At 41.8% G+C, this 25007-nt stretch overlaps 1 protein-coding gene across 4 annotated transcripts; it reads right to left on the bottom strand.

Moving 5' to 3' along the window:
* Nucleotides 1–299: 299 nt before the first annotated feature.
* On the bottom strand, nt 300–24843 carry LOC142075085 (AN1-type zinc finger protein 5-like). Of its 4 annotated transcripts, XM_075136087.1 has the most exons (7): nt 24397–24843; nt 20272–20443; nt 19301–19464; nt 18760–18871; nt 17857–17954; nt 3062–3187; nt 300–2776 (listed from the first exon to the last, which is right to left on the bottom strand). In XM_075136087.1, the coding sequence occupies exons 3-7, from the start codon at nt 19455–19457 to the stop codon at nt 2628–2630; spliced, it is 642 nt and encodes a 213-aa protein (XP_074992188.1). In that variant the 5' UTR covers nt 19458–19464; nt 20272–20443; nt 24397–24843; the 3' UTR covers nt 300–2627. The 4 variants fall into 4 exon arrangements, with proteins under 4 accessions (XP_074992188.1, XP_074992189.1, XP_074992190.1 ...); XM_075136088.1 differs by lacking the exon at nt 20272–20443; XM_075136089.1 differs by lacking the exons at nt 20272–20443; nt 24397–24843 and adding an exon at nt 19552–19950.
* Between the last annotated feature and the right edge of the window lie 164 nt (nt 24844–25007).

The following is a 25007-nucleotide window of genomic DNA, read 5'->3' as shown; positions in this document are numbered from 1 at the left end:
ACAGTACATGATTTTATATTACAATGAGGGATTTCTCATTCCATACTTTCCTCCTCAGATCTAGTGAGATAAATTATTTAAACAAGCCTTTGTCCAGATTAAAAAAGCAAATGAATGTGAGAGAGACCATCAGAATCACTGAGTACTGGTATCAGCATGGTTATCCTTCCTAAAATACTCTCACCCTGACAGTATCACAAATCTGGACACATTCTCCTCAAATATCCAGTTCTAAGGTGCATTCACAAAACAAAACAAAACAAAAAACCCACAAAACAAAAAACCCAAGCCAAACAAGCTTTTTATGATGCAGTTGAGTTCATTTTACTTTAACACAAAAAGGTGGAAAAATGATAATTTTGATGCTTTAAAACAGTTCCACGATTAAAAAAATAAAATTAATCCTGGCACATGAAGGCCCAGAACATGCCCTTGTTCCCTTATCAGAAGTATATATAGCAGCAGCAGTAATACTTATCCCTTGAGTGTTAGTACTAGCTGACTGATGGGATGCACATTATAGATTTCTGATATAAACAATTTTTATGTATTATTCAGCAGTGAAGATAGCTTCTTGCAAGTCAACATGTGCTGTGTGCTCTGTACTTTTGTTTCTCCTTGGGAAGGATAAGTCTGGCATATGTGACATCCATATTTGGATACAGACCCTGACAACTCTGCCCAGGCCTGCTGGCGAAGATTTGAACAAAACAATGTAGTCGGTATACTGGCTGTATTAAACCAGATCCACTGGAAATAACTTTTGTAGGCAAAAGGAAAAAAAAAACAACCACAACAAACCACAAACATTTAAAGTTCACTGCTAATGTTTCCTTCATTCCCTTTAAGCACGTTGTTGTTTGCTGACATCTTTGTCTGGTCATCAAGTAGTTACCTGTATTCCAGCTGTTCATGCTTCTCTGACCTCAACAAGCCATCTTAAACAAGTCGGTATGTCAAAATAAGAAATAAGGAGGTTAGACAGACAGGTTTAAGCAAAAAGACATCTATACAAACCTAGTACTAGCTTTGTACCCCAACCTCCACAGGGCCACTTCCAAGTTACAGCAGTAACTAAAACCAATGAACTACCACAAAAACTATTTCCTTCTGTACATGTTTTTTATTATTTACATAATACAACAGAGCATAAATGCTGGATAGTGTGATTATGTGCAATACCCAAGTATGAACTATCTGTACGTGTTTGCATATCTGATAACTAAATTGAAAGAAGTTAAAGCAAAAGCCTGATGCTTTTAATAGTGAACTAAAAAACTAAGACTGAACACTGCAGTAAAAGTCAGAAGTAGCGTTTTGTGTACATACACAACTGTTTACAGATGAGAAGAGGCATTACTACAACACTAGTCTACACTATACTTGATTATATAAAAAAACCCACAAGTTTCATACATCACAAAAAACCCTTCCATTATAACACAGAAGTGATATTGCCAGACAAGCATCAGTGAACTATACTGCCCTTTCTAGTTATTATACAAAGCTGTAGATAATGGAGCCCATGCAATACACCTAAGAACACTACAGTCCTACACCCAAGTACAATTAAAAATTATAAAGCAGCCCTCCAAGAGTGGTTCCAGCTCCCACTTAAGTCTACAGCAGTCATGTTGGGTACAGTTTTCCATATCCAACAATTGTTGCATGTGCAACTGTTACATTTAAAACTTTTTTTTTTTAATTTAAAAAAGCTCCTAATATTCTTTTGAACCCAGAACACATTGAATTTAATAAGTACATGAATAATAAACTGCTCAAATACATCTGCAACTTACACAGATGCATGTGTCACTTGATAGAGCTGCTGTGGTATGTCTAAAAAAACCCACACATATGTAGCTTTTGTTTTGTAAGCCAATCTTAGCACAATATTGTGCTACATAACATTTTTAGCTACGCAAGGAAAAGCAGACAACTGTTGCAGGCTAGTTCTTAAGTTTCTAACAGGACATTTCTTTGGGAAACTATTTTCATGATTCTAAAGTTAATGTAATCTGTTCCAAAATAGTTTTCTTCTCATACATATCTGATTTTTTCCATTTTTCCCATCACAACTGTTAAATGACTTTTTATTAAATATGGCACCAACACTCATCTTACTGGAAGGTAGAGCCCTCTACATGGCTTACATTCTGCTGGAAAACAATGGAGTGTGGAAACTAAAAGTAGAACAAGATTTTAAGTGATAGAAGTAGACCGCCAATCTTTCTGACATATCCTTCTCCCAAACAGGCACATAGTCTTTGGCTAGTGTTATACACCTTGAACATCTCAAAAGGCAGATCTGCTGCAAACATGCAGATAGTATACATCTGTTTGGCATATGTGAACTAGAGCCTGTCCTCTGTGCATGTGTATTCCTGTAGAGGTTCTGATCATCCAATCATATTCTGAGGAGAGCATATACATTTTCAAGGGCTGTATCTATCCAATTCTGCCTGTAACAAACACCCAAACATTCTGAAATATCATTATGACAGACAAGGCCAAAATTAAAACTTTGGAGAACAAAGGAAAATGGCCATGCATCTGCTCTTTAATGCTTTCCTAGGGTATATTAAAATAAAACAAATGAAAGTCAGTCTTTTCACAAGTAGGCTAGTTTATATTCTCTGGATTTTTTCAGCCACCACAACTGGATTCTCTTTCCTGATTTTTGCTGCAGCTTCTGCTTTGTAATCATATGGGCAGTTATGCTTGTCAGAATAACGGTGAAGTCCACAAAATAAGTTTCCACATCTGCAATCAAATCCTGTACAAAGAAAAGGAAAAGCAACATCACGAGGAAGCTTCAGACTTAAGCAAGCTATAAATTAAGGGCTTAGTCAGTACAAAGCGGGTATGTGCATCTACTTTAACGAACAGAATAAGTGAAATGAATATTTACAAAGATCAGCTCTATTAAGGGATCTAACATTATGGATTTTGAAACAGCAAGCAAGTTTAAAGGCTACAGATATTTCAAAAAATTTAATCTAGTAAGAGGCAACTAATCATATAGATCTATCTGTTCAATATTGACAAAGTGCTCTCATACCTGTAAGGCCAACCTTCTTTCTGCACATGAAACATCTGTTCTTCTTTGGTTTAGGCAGTTCGGAAGCTTTCTCTTCCCTCTGTGAAGTACTAGGTTGAGAAACTGATGGGCTTGGTTGAGTAACAACTGTTAAAGCAAGCAAAAGAAATAAAGGTTAATTTTTTCCTTTTCTTGACTTCACTAGCTACTCAGTAGCATGCTTCTATTTATTAACAGTTAATTCCCCTCTACTAAGACCCTGAAGTTTATTGTCTGAAGTACTAAGTAGAATAGGTATTCTATTAACTTCCCTTTTATCTCTACAGAAAATGATCAAGTTTTCCCCACTGTTCCATCACCTAGAAAATACAGGATACGTAGCGTTATCACCTGTATAAACCCATATAGGTGTAAAGGCTTGGAAAGCACTCCAGAAGTTCCATGTACACACAACATTAAAAGTCATATGATCTAGTTTAAATTAATCCAAAACAATAACAATATTGTCACAGTTAAAGTTGTTGAACAGAGGGGATACTTGTGGAAAAGTCAATAGGAACATATTTTAGAAACAGATGACATATTTACAGTAATGCTTTTTTGTCATAGTACTGAGTTACTCTGCCACTATACTTGCCAAGTCAGATGATCTAAAACCTCAAAGAGTCAACCAGAACAGCAGCTAACATTCTTGAGCTTCAAACCACTGATTCTGTGATACATCAAGCATACTACTACAAACCACACAGCTCAAAAGAGCCCTTGTTTCAGACACTTTTTTTTTCTCCAGTAATGTAAAGAAAAAAAAAGTACATATTTACATTGAATATCTGTATCCTTGTACTATATTCAACCTTAATGTTCAAGCAGGTAGAGTCAAAATGACTTATTTTTCAATTGCCTTTGTCACAAACATTTTTGGTCAAATTTTAGTCACATTTTACTCAAGTTCTCTGCAGGATAAAAATGGGTCCTTCTATGAACTTCTGTGGAGCTGTTAATTTTCTTTGAAAAATTAGTTTTTCCATCAGTTGTTTTTAAAATCCTTTTTATACTCAAATTAGTGCAGAGGAAAGTCAAGGGAGATGTGTTTGAATACAAACTTTAACACATACAACCCAAGGAGTCTGTTCCTGTTCAGTTTTCCTGAACACTCAGTTCTATGAATACATCTATTGTTTTAAAAGATAATGAGCAAACTATAAAATACACTCCAGAATTAATGATTGAGAACATAGGCTTAAAGGAATCATTTGTAACCAACTTTATGCACGCAAATAGGATTTCTTAGTTGAGATCCTTTTGGATCAGTAAGCATTGCATTCTGTAAAAAGTGGATTTTTCCAGATATCATGAACCCCTTATAGTTAACTTTTTATTATCTTTACTATTAATACCGGCTCTTTTAAAACTTTATTTGTATTATGTTCATATGCCTATTACTAATAAACACAAAGCCTCACAGATCCAAGCCCCATTTCACAATTCACTGTAGAAGTTAACAAAGAGAGCCTCCAGTCAGTAGTTCATATTCCAGATTGTAAACAAGATTCAGAAGTGACAAACTTTCAGAGGTAACAAGGAACTTTCAGTGCTCGTACCCAAAAAGTTTTACACAGTATTTTCTTATACAATATTATAACTGTAACAGTCCTAAAGAACAACTCAAACTCTTTACTAACTTTATTTTTTACATATTCTATAGATTTTTCTAAAAAGTGTGAAGAGTTCAGCATCAACACTATTTTGTTAAGTCTGAGGATAACAATACCATCCAGTCTTGGATATATAATACTTTTTCCATATTTAAGCACACTATTGGTAAAAAGCAAAGGTACAGCACTACAATTATTACTGCTGTTAATACTTTGCAGAGTAGTTTCCACAGCTGCTTTTTTTTTTAAATTAAATAAAACAATTCCTTTGTCTTGACAATTACTGTTTTCTAGATGAATAGATATAATCCTTTAAACTTGTCATTAAACCCCAAGGAAAGTAGTGTTCAGTATCAGATAATCTAGCTGAGAGCCTGTGACCAAAAAAAAAAATCAGGTTAAGAAACACTGGCACCACAGTGTAAGCCTGTTGGATACCACACACCTCAGCTGACAGGCATTAGCTATAACATTAAGAAACTGACTAAACATCTCCCAAACCAAAAATCATGGTGTCCTGGTTTCAGCTGGGATAGAGTTAAATTTCTTCCTAGTGGTATGTTTTGGATTTAGTATGAGAAGAATGTTGATAACACACTAATGTTTGCAAGAAGTAAGAGATGGATACTATGACCAGCACTAGAGGGGCCCTGCCTCCAGCCAGGTGGAGGAAAGGGACAACTGGGTTTACTGGACTGTGTGGATTCGATGGCCTGGCACATCAGAGCCACAGGAGTATAAGGCTCTCGTAGACACCGGTGCACAGTGTACCCTGATGCCATCAAGCTATGAAGGGGCAGAACCCATTTGTATTTCTGGAGTGACAGGGGGATCCCAAGAGTTAACTGTATTGGAGGCCGAAGTGAGCCTAACCGGGAAGGAGTGGCAGAAGCACCCCATTGGGACTGGCCCAGAGGCTCCGTGCATCCTTGGCATAGACTACCTCAGGAGAGGGTATTTCAAGGACCCAAAAGGGTACTGGTGGGCTTTTGGTATAGCTGCCTTGGAGACGGAGGAAATTAAACAGCTGTCCACCTTGCCTGGTCTCTCAGAGGACCCTTCTGTTGTGGGGTTGCTGAGGGCTGAAAAACAACAGGTACCAATTGCCACCACAACGGTGCACTGGAGGCAATACCGCACCAACCGAGATTCCCTGATTCCCATCCATAAGCTGATTCGTCGACTGGAGAGCCAAGGAGTGATCAGCAAGACTCGCTCACCTTTTAACAGTCCCATATGGCCAGTGAGAAAGTACAATGGAGAGTGGAGACTAACAGTAGACTACCGTGGCCTGAATGAAGTCACGCCGCCACTGAGTGCTGCCGTGCCGGACATGCTAGAACTTCAATACGAACTGGAGTCAAAGGCAGCCAAGTGGTAAGCCACAAATGATATCGCCAATGCGTTCTTCTCAATCCCTTTGGCGGCAGAGTACAGGCCGCAGTTTGCTTTCACTTGGAGGGGCGTCCAGTACACCTGGAACCGACTGCCCCAGGGGTGGAAACACAGCCCTACCATTTGCCATGGACTGATCCACACTGCACTGGAACAGGGGGAGGCTCCAGAGCACCTGCAGTACATTGATGACATCATTGTATGGGGCAACACAGCAGAAGAAGTTTTTCAGAAAGGGAAGAGAATAGTCCAAATCCTTCTGAATGCCGGCTTTGCCATAAAACAAAGTAAGGTCAAGGGACCTGCACAGGAGATCCAGTTTTTAAGAAAAAAATGGCAGGATGGACGTCGTCAGATCCCAACGGATGTGATCAATAAAATAACAGCCATGTCTCCACCAACTAGCAAAAAGGAAACACAAGCTTTCTTAAGCGTTGTGGGCTTTTGGAGAATGCATATTCCAGATTACAGCCTAATCGTAAGCCCTCTCTATCAAGGGACTCGGAAGCAGAACAATTTCAAATGGGGCCCTAAGCCACAACAAGCCTTTGAACAAATTAAATGGGAGACAGTTCATGCAGTAGCCCTTGGGCCAGTCCGGGCAGGACAAGATGTGAAGAATGTGCTCTACACCACAGCCAAGGAGAATGGCCCTACCTGGAGCCTCTGGCAGAAAGCACCAGGGGAGACTCGAGGTCGACCCTTAGGGTTTTGGAGTCAGGGATACAGAGGATGCGAGGCCCGCTACACTCCAACTGAGAAGGAGATATTGGCAGCATATGAAGGGGTTCGAGCTGCTTCGGAAGTGGTTGGTACTGAAGCACAGCTCCTCCTGGCACCCCGACTGCCGGTGCTGGGCTGGATGTTCAAAGGGAGGGTCCCCTCTACACACCATGCAACTGATGCTACGTGGAGTACGTGGGTCGCACTGATCACACAACGGGCCCGAATACGAAACCCCAGTCGCCCAGGAATCTTGGAAGTGATCACGGACTGGCCAGAAGGCAAAGATTTTGGCTTATCCCCAGAGGAGGAGGTGACGCGTGCTGAAGAGGCCCCACTTTATAACAAACTACCAGAAAATGAGAAGCAATATGCCCTGTTCACTGATGGGTCCTGTTGTCTTGTGGGAAAGCATCGGAGGTGGAAAGCTGCTGTATGGAGTCCTATACGCCAAGTTGCAGAAACTGCTGAAGGAGAAGGTGAATCGAGCCAGTTTGCAGAGGTGAAAGCCATCCAGCTGGCCTTGGATATTGCTGAACGAGAAAAATGGCCAGTACTTTATCTCTATACTGACTCATGGATGGTGGCAAATGCCCTGTGGGGGTGGTTGCAGCAGTGGAAGCAGAACAACTGGCAGCGCAGAGGTAAACCCATCTGGGCTGCCGCATTGTGGCAAGATATTGCTGCCGGGGTAGAGGACCTGACTGTAAAAGTACGTCACATAGATGCTCACGTACCCAAGATTCGGGCCACTGAAGAACACCAAAACAACCAGCAGGTGGACCAGGATGCTAAGATTGAAGTTGGCTCAGGTGGATCTGGACTGGCAACATAAGGGTGAATTATTTATAGCTTGGTGGGCCCATGACACCTCAGGCCATCAAGGAAGAGATGCAACATATAGATGGGCTCGTGATCGAGGGGTGGACTTGACCATGGATGCTATTGCACAGGTTATCCATGAATGTGAAACATGCGCTGCAATCAAGCAAGCCAAGCGAGTAAAGCCTCTCTGGTATAAGGGACGATGGTTGAAATATAAATATGGGGAGGCCTGGCAGATGGATTATATCACACTCCCACGAACCCACCACGGCAAGCGCCATGTGCTCACCATGGTGGAAGTAACCACCGGATGGCTGGAAACATATCCTGTGCCCCATGCCACCGCCCGGAACACCATCCTGGGCCTTGAAAAACAAGTCTTATGGCGACATGGCACCCCAGAAAGAATTGAGTCAGACAACGGGACTCACTTCCGAAACACCCTCATAGACACCTGGGTCAAAGAGCATGGCATTGAGTGGGTCTATCACATCCCCTACCATGCACCAGCCTCTGGGAAAATCGAACGATACAATGGGCTGCTAAAGACTACGCTGAGAGCAATGGGTGGTGGGACATTCAAGCATTGGGACACACATTTAGCAAAAGCCACCTGGTTAGTCAACACCAGGGGATCTGTCACTCGAGCTGGCCCTGCCCAATCAAAACTTCTGCGTACTGTAGATGGAGATAAAGTCCCTGTCGTGCACATAGGAAATATGCTGGGGAAGACAGTCTGGGTTACTCCTGCCTCTGGCAAGGGAAAACCCATCCGTGGGATTGCTTTTGCTCAGGGACCTAGGTGCACTTGGTGGGTAATGCAAAAGGATGGGGACGTCCAATGTGTACCTCAAGGGGATTTGATTTTGGGTGAAAATAGCATCATACAATTCAGTTAATTGGCTAATTTTTACATGATATTGTTTGTCATCACTTTATGGTTGCTATCAATGGTATAGCAGTAAAAATCACCCAGACTAATGAAGAACTCCAATGAAACCGAGCGAAGTGCAACGATGATAGAACCAGATGAGCGTAGCAATAATGGAACCAGAACTGGCTTCAGGATGCAACAGTCCTACACCACACACCATCTCTCCTGCCCTGAAAGCCTGTTATGACAGATGGAGCCCAAAGTCATGGACTAAATGAACTCAATGGACATTTTAGAGGGATGGCCCATAGACTAAGGGAATGATATCTCTGTGTGTGTGTGTGTGTGTGTGTGTGTGTGTGTGTGTGTGTGTGTGTGTATGTATGTGTGTGTATATATATATCTATCTCAATCACCACCACCTTTCTTGTCTTAATTGGAACGTATTGGAAAATGTGAGACCTAGGCACGACGTAAATGGTATAGAATAAGGGGTGGATACTGTCCTGGTTTCGGCTGGGATAGAGTTAAATTTCTTCCTAGTGCTGTGTTTTGGATTTTGTATGAGGAGAATGTTGATAGCAACAACTGAAAACATCAGTGTGTTAAGTACCTTGTCAAGGACAGCTTCCATGCTACCAAGCTAGACTGGGAGGGAGCACAGGCACAACAGCTGGCCAATGGGGTATTCCATACCATGTGATGTCATGCTCAGTACAAGAATGGTAGGTGTGATCCAGGAAGTAGCGATCGCTACCTGGTTATCAGTCAGCGCAGGTGGTGAGCAACTGCCTTGTGCATCACCCATTTTGTATATTCTCTTATTATTATTTTCCCTTTTCTGTTCTATTAAACTGTCTTTATCTCAACCCACGGGTTTTTCCTCACTCTCCCCCTTCCAATTCTCTCCCCCCCCACTGTGGAGGTAGGGAGGGAGCAAGCGAGCAGCTGCATGGTATTTGGCTGCCTGCCAGGTTAAACTACAACACATGGCCAAGCTCCTTTTACATTTGTTATTTTGCCAGTCTGTTTTAAATTAAATGCTAGTTGTAAACCATGGCAGATGGAACCTTCCAATTCTCTCCCCCATGCCACTCTGGGGGGAGTGAGCAAGCAACTGTGTGGTGCTTAGCTGCCTACCAGGGTTAAACCATGACAGTCCTTTTTGGCCCCCAACATGGGGCTCAAAGGGTTCGAGATAACGACAGGTTTGATTGGAATGTGCTAGATCAAATTTACAGCTGTTATTGCTGTTTAGCTATTAATTGGCAGACTCCTGTGCTTGCCATGGGGCTTGCGTACCTTACTGTATATTAGAGTCTTGTGCTCGTTAGTGACTGCTTTTTGCTTTCGTTGCTTGCTGGACTGCTTATCACCTTACTCTGCTGTGCCTGGGAACATTTTGATAACAGTAATGGGGATGCGCCTGGGCTGGCAGATGGCCGGGGCATCGCTGCTGTTCCTGTGCTGCTGTACTGGACAGGCTGGAACTGCAGCGTGAACTCGAATCGAAGGGACTGTGACCTGTGGATGAGTCCACGCAGGAGCAGGACACCCTGAAGCGTCTGTGGCCATGGCTCATAGATAAGGCTCCACTTGGAGCAGGTACAACCCTAAGGGACTGCAGTCTGTGGATAAGTCCAAGCCAGAGCAGGGGCAAGGGGAGGAGTTCATTGCAATGTTAAACCCTATGCTCTGGCCCAAAGGGACCAGGGGTGGAGATTGTAATGGATATACCTTTAAATTGTTGTAACCCATGATTTGAGTTGCATGTTATGGGAATTGCTACAGCAGGAACCACCTGAACCAATGGAGGACAAGCCTTACAAGAAGCAGTGCAAGTGCAGCAGTGACCCAATCTGAGCTCACTGAATCATCAAGGCAAAGAGATAGTCTAGTAGATCATTCTGCATCACAAAACAAAGATATTAAAAACAAATCCATCTAAGGGAAAATGTTACCAACTACTACAAATGTACTTCCTCCTCCATATAAACTGACTAGTGTTCACTGCCACAACCAGCAACATGGGAACTAGAAAGCAATGATAATAATCCTAAGTGCAAAGGCCCATTTCCCAAAAGAGCTGCCAAACAGGATCCTTCCCCTGCAACTAAAATACATTCCAAAAAGGAAAAACAGATAATGTGCAGAAATGGGCAATTAAAAGGTCCCAAGACAAGGAGATGGGACAGGGCCCCCTAAATCAGAATTAAAGTGTTCAATTTATTACTCTACACAGATAACACCTGCAGAAAGGAGGTATCCTCCCACTTTTATGCCAGCAGAGTTAGATCTAATGAGTTTTAATCATGAAGTCCTCAAAGTAGCTTCTGATTAACAGCTAGAACAGGGACAACACCCTTTGGTTAAAGCTCACACATCAGAACAAAACCCCCTTTTTCAAACTGTTTTAGTTGTTCTGGCATGACATTAGGAGCCAAATTAATCAGATACTACCCTGACAATTGCTTGTCACAAAAGGCTCCCTCTAGCATACAAGCCAAATCTAACTGGGAAACTACAATGCCATTCCTCAATATATTAAATTCATTTTATGCCAGAAATCATACCGTGTTAATCATCAGGCAAAGTGCTCTAAGTGATTGCCATATGATTGCCATTGAATAAGTCACTAGACAAAAGTTGAAACAATGGTAGGAAAATGGTTGTTACTGTTACCTGCCGACCTGCTTCCTCAGTACCAATAACCCTATTCATATGAAGCAAAGCCTTTTACCACCAGAACATGTTTTATCACCTTAACAGAGTTCCTACTGGCATGTAGCCCTCTCCATCACCATGGTTATTTCTCTCGCCAACCATTGGCTCAGGTTACGAGATGAGGTTTGTTTCACTTCAATTTTACGAGACCAGTTCTCCTGCTACAAGGTTGAAGAACTCAGGAGCAAAAGAAGTTTTCAGAGCTGGGCATGACTTTCTAATTTATTAATAAAGTAAGACAACAGTAAGTTAACCACAGTCATTTTACAATGCAGTACCATCAAGAACAACAAAACAGGCACGGGGAATGCCATCCAGAGGGACCTGGACAAGCTCGAGAAGTGGGCCCGTGTGAACCTCACGAGGTTCAACAAGGCCAAGTGCAAGGTCCTGCACCTGGGTCGGGGCAACCCCCAGTATCAATACAGGCTGGGGGATGAAGGGATTGAGAGCAGCCCTGCTGAGAAGGACTTGGGGGTGCTGGTGGGTGAAAAGCTGGACATGAGCCAGCAATGTGTGCTCGCAGCCCAGAAGGCCAACTGTATCCTGGGCTGCATCAAAAGAAGCGTGGCCAGCAGGTCGAGGGAGGTGATTCTGCCCCTCTACTCTGCTCTGGTGAGACCCCACCTGGAGTACTGCGTCCAGCTCTGGACCCCTCAGCACAAGAAAGACATGGACCTGTTGGAGCGGGTCCAGAGGAGGGCCACGAAAATGATCAGGGGGATGGAACGCCTCTCCTATGAGGAAAGGCTGAGAGAGTTGGGGTTGTTCAGCCTGGAGAAGAGAAGGCTTTGGGGAGACCTTATTGCAGCCTATCAGTACTTAAAGGGGGCTTATAAGAAAGATAGGGACAGACTTTTTAGCAGGGCCTGTAGCGACAGGACAAGGGGGAGGTAATGGTTTTAAACTAGAAGAGGTCGATTCAGACTAGATACAAGGAAGAAGTTCTTTACTGTGAGGGTGTTGAAACACTGGAACAGGTTGCCCAGAGAGGTGGTAGATGCCCCATCCCTGGAAACATTCAAGGTCAGGTTGGACAGGGCTCTGAGCAACCTGATCTAGTGGAAGATGTCCCTGCCCACAGCAGGGGGGTTGGACTACATGAACTTTAAAGGTCCCTTCCAACCCAAACCATTCTATGATTATAATTCTGCTAGGATAAGGACCAACATAATCCTAGTACGAGAAGTGCCGGGGGGGGAGGGGGGAAACACAAATACAAGTGTTGCATTGTAAATTTGGGAAGATTTACTTCACTCAGTCTGAAGATGCATCTTTAAAGCAGAGGGGGAACAGCAAGGTCACTGATGATTGGAAGTAAGCCACAGCATGACAGCTGTTCAACCTGTACGTAGAAAGGTCCTACAAACAGGAAGAACAATGCTACTCTGACCCCAAAGTATTAAAGCCACAGTGACTCTGTGAGACTGCTTCTGAAAAAGTAATAACTACTGCAATAACTAGGCTTTCAGTACTGACAGTGGTTTTCCTTACATAAGCCAATACAGCTGGAGCAGTTCATGAAGGACTGTATCCTGTGGGAGGGACCCATGCTGGAGCAGGGAAAAAGTGCAAGGAGGAAGGAAGAGCAGAGAGGAACTTATGAACTGACTGCAACCCTCCATTCCTCCTGCATCACTCAGAATAGGGGGAGGAGGTAGAAGAGTCTGGAATAAAGGAATTAAGTTGAGCCTGGGAAGAAGGGGGTGGGGGGAAGGCATTTTTAGTTTTGTCTTTGTTTCTTACCATCCCACTCCATTTTTTTTAATTGGCAATAAATTAAATTAATTTTCCCCTAGTTGAGTCTGTTTTGCCTGTGACTAATTGGTAAGCAATCTCCCTGTCCTTATCTCAAGCCATGAGCTTTTCTATCTTATTTTCTTCCCCTGTCCTGCTGAGAAGTGAGAGAACAGCTGGGTGGGCATCTGGCAGTCAGCCAAGGTCAACCCACTACACCTCCCCATATTTAAAGCAACCAGAAAGAGCTACCAAAGTAATACCAAAGTTTTTAGAAGCTTCCTCTATACCCAAACAAATTATCCAAAATAGGACCCTAGCAGTTTAACAAACTGCATTGACTTCCACAGTACTAGGAAGCAGTAAGCATGCCAGTGAAGAGTGAAATGCTTGAGAGCATTAAAAAAAAGTTTTAAGCATTCTAACTACTTTTACATGAAGATTATCCCCAACTCCCACCATGGAAGAACTGGGAAAATTAAAACAGAAGAAGGAATAAAGGTAATAAAAAAGAGCACCCAAAAGTCATCAGAAAGACATACTGCACTTCTGCAGTACTAGAACTGAAAACTGTACTACAGATTAGGTAATCCTTACGCTGCACATTAACACAACTGACTTGTATACAAAGTTTGAGTCATTGAAAATAAGATGGACAATATTTATTATGCTTTATCAAGCTTGAGAATGAATATTTTATTCTTCAGAAACTGCAATTGCTATGCTGATCTAGGTGCCCATGATAAAAGGCTAAAGAATAAACTGCATTTTTAATTTGATGCCAAAGAACTGGGATAAAACTATTCTGCAGCATGTAACTAATCTCCCACATGCCCAACTCTTAACAGGCACACTGAATATTTTTACTCTTACAACAATAAAACAGATACCCCTGTTTAAGTATCACACTGAAATATAGTTTAATTTGGTTACCATCAAGACTTCATGTCTGTTGCACATCTCTCTCAAAAAGATACGATAGCACCCTATCAGCAACAAGCACAGGACCAGCAGTTGGGTCCTCAGTCTTATTTTTCAAGGTAGACAGCTTCAAGACTTAGAAGAGATTATTAGTTCCATTTCAGAATTGTTTCAGTCAGGGACATCTACTCAAACTACAGCAGACATGAGAAATGGGAAGATAATTTTGAACACAAGACAAAGTTGATATATCTGATTATTTTAATCAACAGCCACAAAGGAACTGTCTACAGATAGCACCCACAGTTAAATACTATAGCCATGTTTGAAAACGAATCAGTTATTAAAACAAGAACCAAGCAATATAATCTATTTATGAGGTATTGAAGGTTCAAGATAAGATAGCTGTCTAATCAGCATCTTACTCAGATTATTATCTGCAATACACACTGTATATATCATAGCTACTCGTTTTATCTATAACATAAGTGAGGGCAACCCATAACAGGGTCTCAACCTGCATGTAGGACAGCTGTGGCATTTAACATTAAAATAACTCATCATATTGGCTTGGTACAGAGCCAAAAGACAAGTGAGCTAACCATCATCTCATGAATTCCATTAAATGTCAACTTCCAGGAATGGAAAGGGTAGCCTACAATGTGGATGGAATAAGACTGTAAGTTAACAATATTTGGGGAAGATTTTTTAACACTTATTTTACACAAGACCATATGCATTTCAAGTTCCAGTTCACTTTCTTTACAGGCAGCATTATTCCACAGCTGTGGCTTCAGAGTGATAACTCACCACACTGCTCCCTAGAACAAAGCTATTACTGGGTTAAGAAAAGTTAAAGCTTTTGATATGCATGCTGATACTAATTAAGTCTGGAAACACCGACAGGCAACTCATTCAGAAAGGTAGTGAACCACAAAAGCAAAAAATACTAAAAATATGCTATGACTTGATACAATATGATTATTTAAACATACTTGTTTTCAGAACAGTTTGGTTTTAGTGCTCAATATGTAAGTCAGCTCTCTTGTATGGATGTTTTATTACCACTTAAAAACCTGCTAAAACAAAACAGGTTTCTTAAAAGCCTCTACTATGCCTCACCAACTTGGTAATGGTATTGCTCTGATGTAATAATCAACACAAGGAAAGTAAAGGAGTTAGATAAGGGGTTTTTTTTGCATTTAATTCCTGTAAATTAGCGTGGAAAAACACACAAATATGAACAATATCTCTAGAATGCTTCAGGTATATTCTGACTTTGGTCAAGACTGGACTAGAATTCAATCCTCAATTAAAAAGTGTAGAAGCATATCAAAAGCCTATAAAATGCATGATATAACTAATGCCCAATTATGAGTTGGAGTTTTGATATAAAGGTCTTGATATTTCACTGACTTGTGAACAGTTCATCAGATAAGCAACTGGACTGAACACATGCCACAATTCAATTACAAAACTACAACAAGCAAGAAAGTTGAACTAAGAAATTACAAGTTACAACAAAATATAACATGTTAGACATCTAAATTACAACCAACTAGGCCAGTTACATCTGTCATGCCTTTCTTCCTTCAAATGCTATGATTAATTGCCTTCAGACCTGATTTGTTCTGAATGAGAATCCAGGTTACAACCTCAACCTGGGAAAAACAAAAGAAAAAACAAGCCTGTTAAGCTTCATTTTTGTCAACTTCAGAACCTTCTAGAATCAGATGCTTAAATCCCAACAACAAGAAAGTATACTTTTAGTCCACAGACTTGAAGACAGTTGTCCAGACCTAACTATTTAGAACTTTCTAGCTTGCAGAAGAGAATGAGCCTTCATAGTGCTGAAGGCATTAAAAAAAAAAAAAAGAGACCTACTTTGCTTGAAGGCTACATTGTTGGTTTCTGACCTACCATCTGATAGACAGTTATGAAATTCAATTGCCAGGGTGAGACTACACATAAAACTAAACAGTCTTTTCATTAGCAACATCATGACAGGCATTATCTTAGAGAATTACATCTCATAGAGATTATTAGCTTTGTTGTTATGAGGTGACATGAATTATCTACTCTACTATTGTTTCAGCTCCTCTCAAGAGAGGCCAACACATATTGGATGCTGCTGGAAAAAGAGAAAGAAAAAAAATACAGAACTAGCCCAAACACAATAAGGATTTATAAAAAGTCGAGGCCAGCTTTTCTTGACTGCAAGACACTTACAAGATCAATGTACTAGTGAATACAGCAAACACTTGGTATATCTTAAGTGTCCAATAAACCCTTCATAATCTAAGAATAGTATATAAGGACATGTAGACAGCACAGAATAGTGTCCTTATAAAATCTGCCCCCAACTTGATGAACTTCTACTTTTAGAGCAGCTGAAGACTGTTTCAAGAATTTATGGATATGTATTAAGGAAGACAATTTTGTTATAGAAGTTTTTTTCCAAACATTTAAATTCTGTGGTAGTTTTCCAAATGATCTCTACACAAGCTTTAACAGAGCTTTGACTGGTTTCAACCTGCAAGATTATTATCTTGAGTTGCTTTTAGGGATTTTCCCCCCCCCCATTCTAATCAATAGAGAGTGCTGTCTGACACTACCATTTAGCTGCCTTGTTATGAGAAAATGGATATTGAGTCAGAAACAGAAGATTGCCCTTTACAGTTGGCAAAGTGACAAATCCCTATTAGCAATTTTAATAAGACAAAATTCAGCTATTACTTGACCACTGCAACCATTTTATGTATTTCTTTCCTGCCTGTCACTTTTTCAGGTAGCAATTCATAACAAGACAAGTATAAATTTCTAAGTTACATACAATAAGCCTCTAAGTTACAAGAAGCTGAAACATGTAAAAATCTCCTCAGTCTGTACATAACCAAAAAAGAATATAGTAAAAGCAATTGTAATTTAGTTCATGTCACAATTTTCACTTAACATGACTTAATTAAAATAGTAAAAACCTGTGTACAAACACTGAGCAATTAACTATCAGCTGTAACAGCAGTCTTATTGACAAAGATGCATCTATATAGTGCTGAGTGGTACCTTCTGGAATTTTCAACTCAGATTTTCAAAACAAAAAAAAATCATTTTATCTTCAGTAGTGAACAGATTTTCTTATTAAACATCAGCTTTTAATGTTTTAAGACTGTTTCAGAACTGTTAAAATTAACAAGTGTCAATACCTATAGATATCAAACAAGTACATTAAGATACCCATTTGAATAAACTGCTATATAATAAAACATTAATTCAATCACTCACTAGTAGGTAGGGAAGCGGTCCCTCCCCACCTCACATCAAGAAATACTTTACACTTCAAAGTTTAAATACTACAGCTACAACCTTCCTGAACAGGAGTAAAACTTTTAAATTGAACCTTCTCACTAAGCAATTAATGCCATAAGTATTCTATATCCACAGAATAATGTTTTGGTTATATCTACTGATTACTCAATTAGTCCAAGAACCTTTAGCAGTCTTCGTTACTATTTTAAATCAAGTGTTCCCTTCTCCCCCACTCTCATCCTGTAGAATGGAATTTATTAAGAACTCTGTTCTTCAAATGCAACAAACCATTTTGATTACCATGAGTCAGCAGGAACTGTACTGCTAGATTTTATACAGAAATCAACATTGACTTCAAAATTGAACATCTTGCATCCAGATACAATTTAAGTGTCTTACTTTCAAAAATGAAGGTTTGATAGCCAAAATGCTCCTCAAGTGTCAAATTATCTACTGAAATTGAACACGTATCTGAAAACTATATTCTGGCACTAGTCATTTTTCTTGATTCTGAGGGTACTAATACTCAAGAAGCATCCATAATTAACAGTTCCTCAAGACCGTCACCACAAAGGGATATGCCTACTTAAGGGAAAGTAAATAAATTGTCAGCTTCTGTTAAGTCAGTTGTACCCAGTGTTACTCTGCAAACATACCTGGCTCGGTCTCTGTTTTCGGTGATACTTTTTCCTCTCTCGAAATGCTCATTTCTGTCATTTGCTGCATTACAGGCAAAGCGGCAACAGGAGCATTTCTGTTCACATACAGTGAAATGGGTAATTACATTAGTTTTGAGTTCATAATAAGAGCTTAAACTGTTAAAATCCATCAATAGACTACCTGATCAGTTATTATTGATACACGTTCCTGACCTGTACTTCTATCTCTCTTCCCTAGAAGAAACTACACAATCTGTAGCAAATATTTCCCCAGATAAACCAGAAATGTCCTTGTAAATGCAGTAGTCCAACACCAAATGCTAATTAGTTCTCATTTATAAAGATTCATAAAGCACTGTCAGGTGCACTGTCCCTTTTTCCTCTGCAGAAACTCACTGTAATAGGGCAAGGTTACTGCAATGTTACTTTAACTTGCTATACACTCACAGTTCATTCAAGCCTCAAAATAATACCTTCATCTGGTGAAGGGTCTAGAGCACAAGTCTTATGAGGAGCGGCTGAGGGAACTGGGGTTGTTCAGCCTGGAGAAAAGGCGGCTTATCGCTCTCTACAACTACCTGAAAGGAGGTTGTAGCAAGGTGGGAGTCAGTCTCTTCTCCCAAGTAACTAGCGATAGGACGAGAGGAAATGGCCTCAAGTTGCGCCAAGGGAGGTTTAGATTGGATATTAGGAAAAATTTCTTCACCAAAAGGTTTATCAAGCCTTGGAACAGGCTGCCCAGGGAAGTGGTTGAGTCACCATCCCTGGAAGTATTTAAAAGACTGTGTAGACATGGCACTTAGGGACATGGTTTAGGGGTAGACTTGGCAGCGTTAGGTTAGCGGTTGGACTAGATGATCTTAAGGGTCTTTTCCAACCTAAATGATTCTATGATCTTACCTTGATTTTTCAGATGTGCTACTAGCAGTACCTTCACAGTTGTTTAAGCTACTATCTGCTCTCTGTACAGATGCAGAGTCTGAGGTAGGACTGTTTGAACCACTAGCTGCCCCTATATAACAGAAATTTGAGAAGTTAATTACAAGCAAAGTATAGAATACAAGTTAGTCAAGTAGTTTTGCATACAGTTATGAACCATTTCCAATCATTCCTCATTCTACTGCATCTTCTTAATTAAAGACAGACTATATTGTTAATGACCAAAACACAGGGATTGTATAAGAACACACCTATAGTGGAGGGTAAGTAGAAATGCAAATTAAGGCTCAACACCAAGTGGGCCAGAATATATTACACAAAAATGCATTTTTATTTTTACTGTGATTTAAAGTATTACTCCCTTTGATATTCATAGTTTTAGTATGCAGCTATCGGAAGATCTCCTGAAATAAATTCTGCGATTCCTCTCATCACCTACACATTATATTTTTAAGACAAAAAAAACCCCACACAACACAAAACAAAACAAACAGACTCAAACCTTTACCCATTGGGCTGATTCTACCACTATTCTGCTGTCGCTGAAGATGCTCTTTGTAGCAAACAGAACACATCCCATTTGTCCTAGGATTTCCATAAAATCCACATCCTGTACTACACAGCATGGGCCCTGGGGTTTGGTTTGTCTCCTGAGCCATTTCAATGCTGTAAATAAAACCAAGAACTGCATTAGAAACCAGCATTTCACCAAAATCGATTACAGGGTTATAGAATTAAAGTAGGTCTGCTTACCTTGCCCACAAAAAGCGATATCAGCGTTTTTAAAGATGGATATATGGATGTTAATATATAATTCAATACTTAAATTGTATTGATAAGTAACATCATTATGAACCTCTAAAAGAGGTAAAGAGCATTATCATAGTGTAGTGGGTTGACCCTGGCTGGACAACAGGTGCCCACCAAGCCGCTCTATCACTCCCCTCCTCAGCTGGGCAGGGGGAGAAAAATACGATGAAAGGCTTGTGGGTCGAGATAAGGACAGGGAGAGATCACTCACCAATTACTGTCACAGGCAAAACAGACTCGACTTGGGGAAATTAATTTAATTTATTGCCAATCAAATCAGAGTAGGGTAATGAGAAATAAAACAACATCTTAAAAACACCTTCCCCCCCCACCCCTCCCTTCTTCCCAGGCTCAACTTTGCTCCTGATTTTATCTACCTCCTCCCCCCAAGCGGCACAGGGGGACAGGGAATGGGGGTTGCGGTCAGTTCATCACATGCTGTCTCTGCCGCTCCTTCCTCCTCACTCTCTTCCCCTGCTTCAGCGTGGGGTCCCTCCCATGGGAGACAGTCCTCCACAAACTTCTCCAATTGTGAGCCTTTCCCACGGGCTACAGTTCTTCACAAACTGCTCCAGCGTGGGTCCTTCACATGGGCTGCAGTCCTTCAGGAACAGACTGCTCCAGTGTGGGTCCCCCACGGGGTCACAAGTCCTGCCAGCAAACCTGCTCCAGCGTGGGGTCCTCTCTCCATAGGTTCACAGGTCCTGCCAGGAGCCTGCTCCAGCGCAGGCTCTCCACAGGGTCATGACCTCCTTCGGGCACATCCACCTGCTCTGGCGTGGGGTCCTCCACGTGCTGCAGGGTGCATATCTGCTCCACCGTGGACCTCCATGGGCTGCAGGGGGACAGCCTGCCTCACCATGGTCTTCACCACGGACTGCAGGGGAATCTCTGCTCTGGCACCTGGAGCACCTCCTCCCCGTCCTTCTTCACTGACCTTGGTGTCTGCAGGATTGTTTCTCTCACATATTCTCACTCCTCTCTCTCAGCTGCTGTTGCGCAGCAGTTTTTACCCTTTCTTAAATATGTTACCACAGAGGCGCTACCACCATCACTGACTGGCTCAGCTTTAGCCAGCGGCGGGTCCGTCTTGGAGCCAGCTGGCATTGGCTCTATCAGACATAGGGGAAGCTTCTAGCATCTTCTCATAGCAGCCACCCCTGTATCCCCCCGCTACCAAAACCTTGCCATGCAAACCCAATACACATAGTAATACTGGGAAATAATATACTTGTGAGACACTGAGCTGTGTGTGCAGGTTACGACCAAATTGATTTCAACGGCCAACAAAAACTTTATTACCAACCTCTAAGCACTTACAAGGTAGAAAAAAAAAACAACACTACAGCTAGATGGGTAGAATAAGCAAGACCAAGTTTGGGTCTACTAAACAATTCTGTTAATTAGCATAGCTTATCTTTGCAGACTCCAAAAGAACTCCACTTTTTCAGTAATGTTGATCTTGCATCATTCTGATGCTAATCCCATTATTAGCAGTTCGTACTGTCACAACACATTTGTTAAACAGAACAAAAATAACTGAAGTATGGGCAACAGTCATTTTAAAACTGTATTTTATATCTTTAGAAATTTCCATAACAAGACCTTTAACTCTGCTTAAATTGCATATGAAGCCCAATACTGAATATTAACTGGCAACAACATGCGTACAACAGGCCCTCAAAACAATGATCAAAAAGCATTTATGAAATAAGCTTAGACCAGATTTTACTCTTCCAAGAAAAATAAAACATTTTTAGACTGTTGAATACATTCATTTACACAGCCTACGCATTTCCAAAAAGCCAGTTAAATCTTAAAGATAGAGGCAGACTTCTGCACCTCCCAAAGGTAGATAATGCTAACCCTCATCTCTGCCATCAACTGCCAAAGTTAGGAATAAAAATACTTCACCTTCACTGGTAGTTAGCCTCTGCAAAATAAGGGTAGTAGAAAAACTGATATAATAACCAAATCCTTAGTTCCCAATGGCAATAAAACTGGAATACAGTAATCAAACGATCTACTACAAATTGAGAACACATAATATTGCGCTTGTTCTCCAAAAATTTAGTGGAAGTACTGCCTATGGCACTTGGAGACATTTTAGTGAAAACTCTAGATTACTGCCTTCCTCTTTACGGGCAGCCACAATAAGGGACATTTTTCTGCTGATGCTCATGAGAACTCAAACATACCAAATGCTAATATCTCAACAGTATGACAACTGTAATTGACAGTAGCATTTGTCTAGTTAATCTAAACTTCTGGTATCTAAGTAAATCAATAGCAGGAGAAAAGAGTAAAATTAATCTGCTTGCCTGCTGGTGGTCACGGGACTTCAATGATTTATACCTTGGTTTCAGTACTACAAAGCAAACTCGCACTTATTCTGATATACTTCTCAACAAATGGCAGTTTTACAGCCATACACCAGTCAATGGATGCAACAGAAAATCTAAGACCTAAAAAAAAAAAAAAAAAAATAAATTCTCATCTTTATTGTAGCTCTTTGTTATTATAATACAAATAAAGACCGTACTTCTGCCCTTATTACGCAGGTAAGCTCAAAGTGCTATCACATACACTACCACCATCAATCTCAATTGACTTGCTCCACTTTCAAATTAGCATGTTTCACCACTTACTAAATTTAGCTTTAGGTATTAATGCCAGTATTAGCATATTACAAACAAGAGTCTTCATGGCTCCTTTGTCAGCAGAGTCTTTCACTACTTGAAATACATGCCTCTAATTGAAAGATCAAGTTGTTATCCAATGCTTAAGAAATTGTGCTTTTTCACACTCTTTAAGGTCCAGGTATCACCTGACTAGGTTATAATACACTTTCCAGAATTTAATCTACTAACCAGGACACTAAAATGTGCCATTTAATCTTTTGAACCAACAGTGAAAGTGAAGTTTTCAGAAGAGACAGATTACAGACTTCTCCAATTCTTCCCTACGAGCTTTTCTACCAAGATCAGTAACTAGCTAAGGCCTTACAAATTCAGTTCTATTTCTCTAGAAAACTAGCTAATACCATCACATATCTGCTTTACTGAACTTTTCTCAGAAACTTGGGTCACATGGGTGAACGCATTAGCTTCCGCCTGTCACAAGGCTGCAGTGTGACAGGCTAAGCTAAAGGCTCAGACACAAAACCTTGTCAACAGGGGCCTCTGAAATCAGCTTCTATTTATATCTCTGAAGGCTGCCAACTCCAACAACCCACAGAACCGAAGCAGCCGAACATACACCCACTGTAAGAGGAAAATATGAAATTCAATTAACATGACTACAGCTTCTTTTCTAGAGGAAAAGGGAGTGCAGATACTTAAATTCAATCAAGAAAATGCAGCATCATGAGGTAGTCATCTCAAACAGACATTTTCATCTCTATTTCACAGCAAGAACAGAAAACAACTGGCTATGATCAGAGACTTAAGAGATTATTACTTTCTCACAGCCTTATGAATACATCCCCCAACCTTTTGGTTGGGTGGTTACAACCAAACTTTTGCAAAAAATATAAAGATCTCTTCTACCCCCAAAAGGAGAAAGTCTTAACCCTCAGATGTCCCTGTTTGACCCTGACCTCCCAATATAAAAAGGAGCTATTTTATTCAGCATGTAAACTCAAACAGTAATTTACATCACTGACCTTCACAGTTACTAGCAAATTTACCCAGCTAAACTAAAAGGGGAACTTAAATACTTTATTATTATTATTAAAGTTAACATCTTTTTAGTTCCAAATTACAACTAAGCTAAGGCATAGTCAACTTTAATAACGGCAGATATTGAGATTATTTGAATAATCAATATAACTAAGCTCTTTCTTGCACACCGAGTGCACTTCCAGTAAACTACAACTGAATCCTAACACTTATGCACTTCGTGAAGAGCATAATAAATGCACTTAAACTTATCCTAATACTTATTTTAATATAATAAAGGGAATACAAATACAAACTAATTTTAAATCAATAATAAAACCTTGGAATTGAGTCAGCAATGGGGCTAAACCGGCTGGTTAAATAAATACTTATTTATCTGAACATCCTCCGCTAGAAAACGGACCACAAAAAAAAAAACCCAAAAAACAAACAAACAGCAAAGATGTTTCAGGTATACGCCTCTCTAACAGTGTTCTAGGTGAAGCAAAAAGACAAAGTAAATGCGAAGAACACGGATCAAAACCGGGCATTTCCCAATGACAATTAAATCCAGCTCAATGAGTCAGACAAAAGGGAAGGCACCAAGTGCTCAAAGCGTGATACACGTTTCAGTCGCCTTCCCCCCCGCCCCCCCACCGAGGACACCGGAACACAAAAGACCCGGAGGCTGCCGGGCTAAGGAGCAAAAAAAATAGGAGGGGGTGCCAAGCCGGGAATGTGGAGCCCGGGGCACTCCCCGCCGCGCCGGGGCCTCTCACAAACCCCTGAATCATGTTCGGCACCGGCTGCTGCGCGGCTCCCCTCACCCCCCCACCGCCTCTCTCCCAGCGAGGACTGAGGAAGCCTCATTGCCTCGCTCCCTTTGTCTGCCCCGCTAAGGGGGGAGTGGGGTGTGCGCCAGCCCGCCCGCGGCCTCCCTCTGCAGCACCCGCCGCGTCAGAGAGTGAGAGGAAGGAGGCCGCCGGAGGAGACGAGAGACGCCCTGCCACCCGTCGCCTCGCGGAAGGCAGCAGAAACGTCGCGGGGAAGCCCAAGCGCCCCCCGCGCCGCTCCTCTGCGCACACCGCCACCGCGCTAACAGCTCTCAAACCCCTCAGCGCCCGCGTACCTGCTCCTGGGAGGGGGGGCGGAGCGAAAAACCCCACGGCCGATGTCGGAGGCGCTGCAGGTGGCTCTGGACTGTTTCTGGGAAAGCGAAGGGCAAGAGGGTGTGGGGCACGAAGCTGGCGGAGCCACCGCCGCTTCCCTTCTGCGGCAGCAGCGCGGAACGAGACGCGCGACGCGCAGAAGGACGAAAGGAAGGCGCAAGAAAGAGAAAGAATTGAGGAAGAAGGGTGGAGGAAGGAGGGACCCGAACCCGCCGGTCCGCTCGCGTCAGCTCCGCCTCCTCCTGGCTGCTGCTGAGGCCTGCACGCCCGCGCGCTCCCACGCGGAGGCGGCTAGAGAGGGGGAAGAGAGGACGAGGCACACGCGAGGTGGCTCACGGTACCGCCGTCATCGCCTGCAGAGTCACCAACCTCCCCCTCCCCGAGACTGGGGCCTATACAGTAATAGACAGAGACTCCGCGCGTAGTCAGAGAACGCCGTCTGCCCTCTAGGGGGGTGGGGAAGCGGAAGGAGCCGTGTCCAGAGCAGCGACAACTGTCTCGCGCGGCTTCAACCCGCCCACAGGAATAGGACGGGGCTACGTATAAGGAGATAGAGGAAACAAAGCCTTCC

Source organism: Calonectris borealis, chromosome W (assembly GCF_964195595.1).
Source record: "Calonectris borealis chromosome W, bCalBor7.hap1.2, whole genome shotgun sequence".
In the NCBI taxonomy this organism is placed as follows: domain Eukaryota; kingdom Metazoa; phylum Chordata; class Aves; order Procellariiformes; family Procellariidae; genus Calonectris; species Calonectris borealis.
Note: the sequence above shows the minus strand (reverse complement) of the source record. Positions and strands in the feature narration are given on the sequence as shown.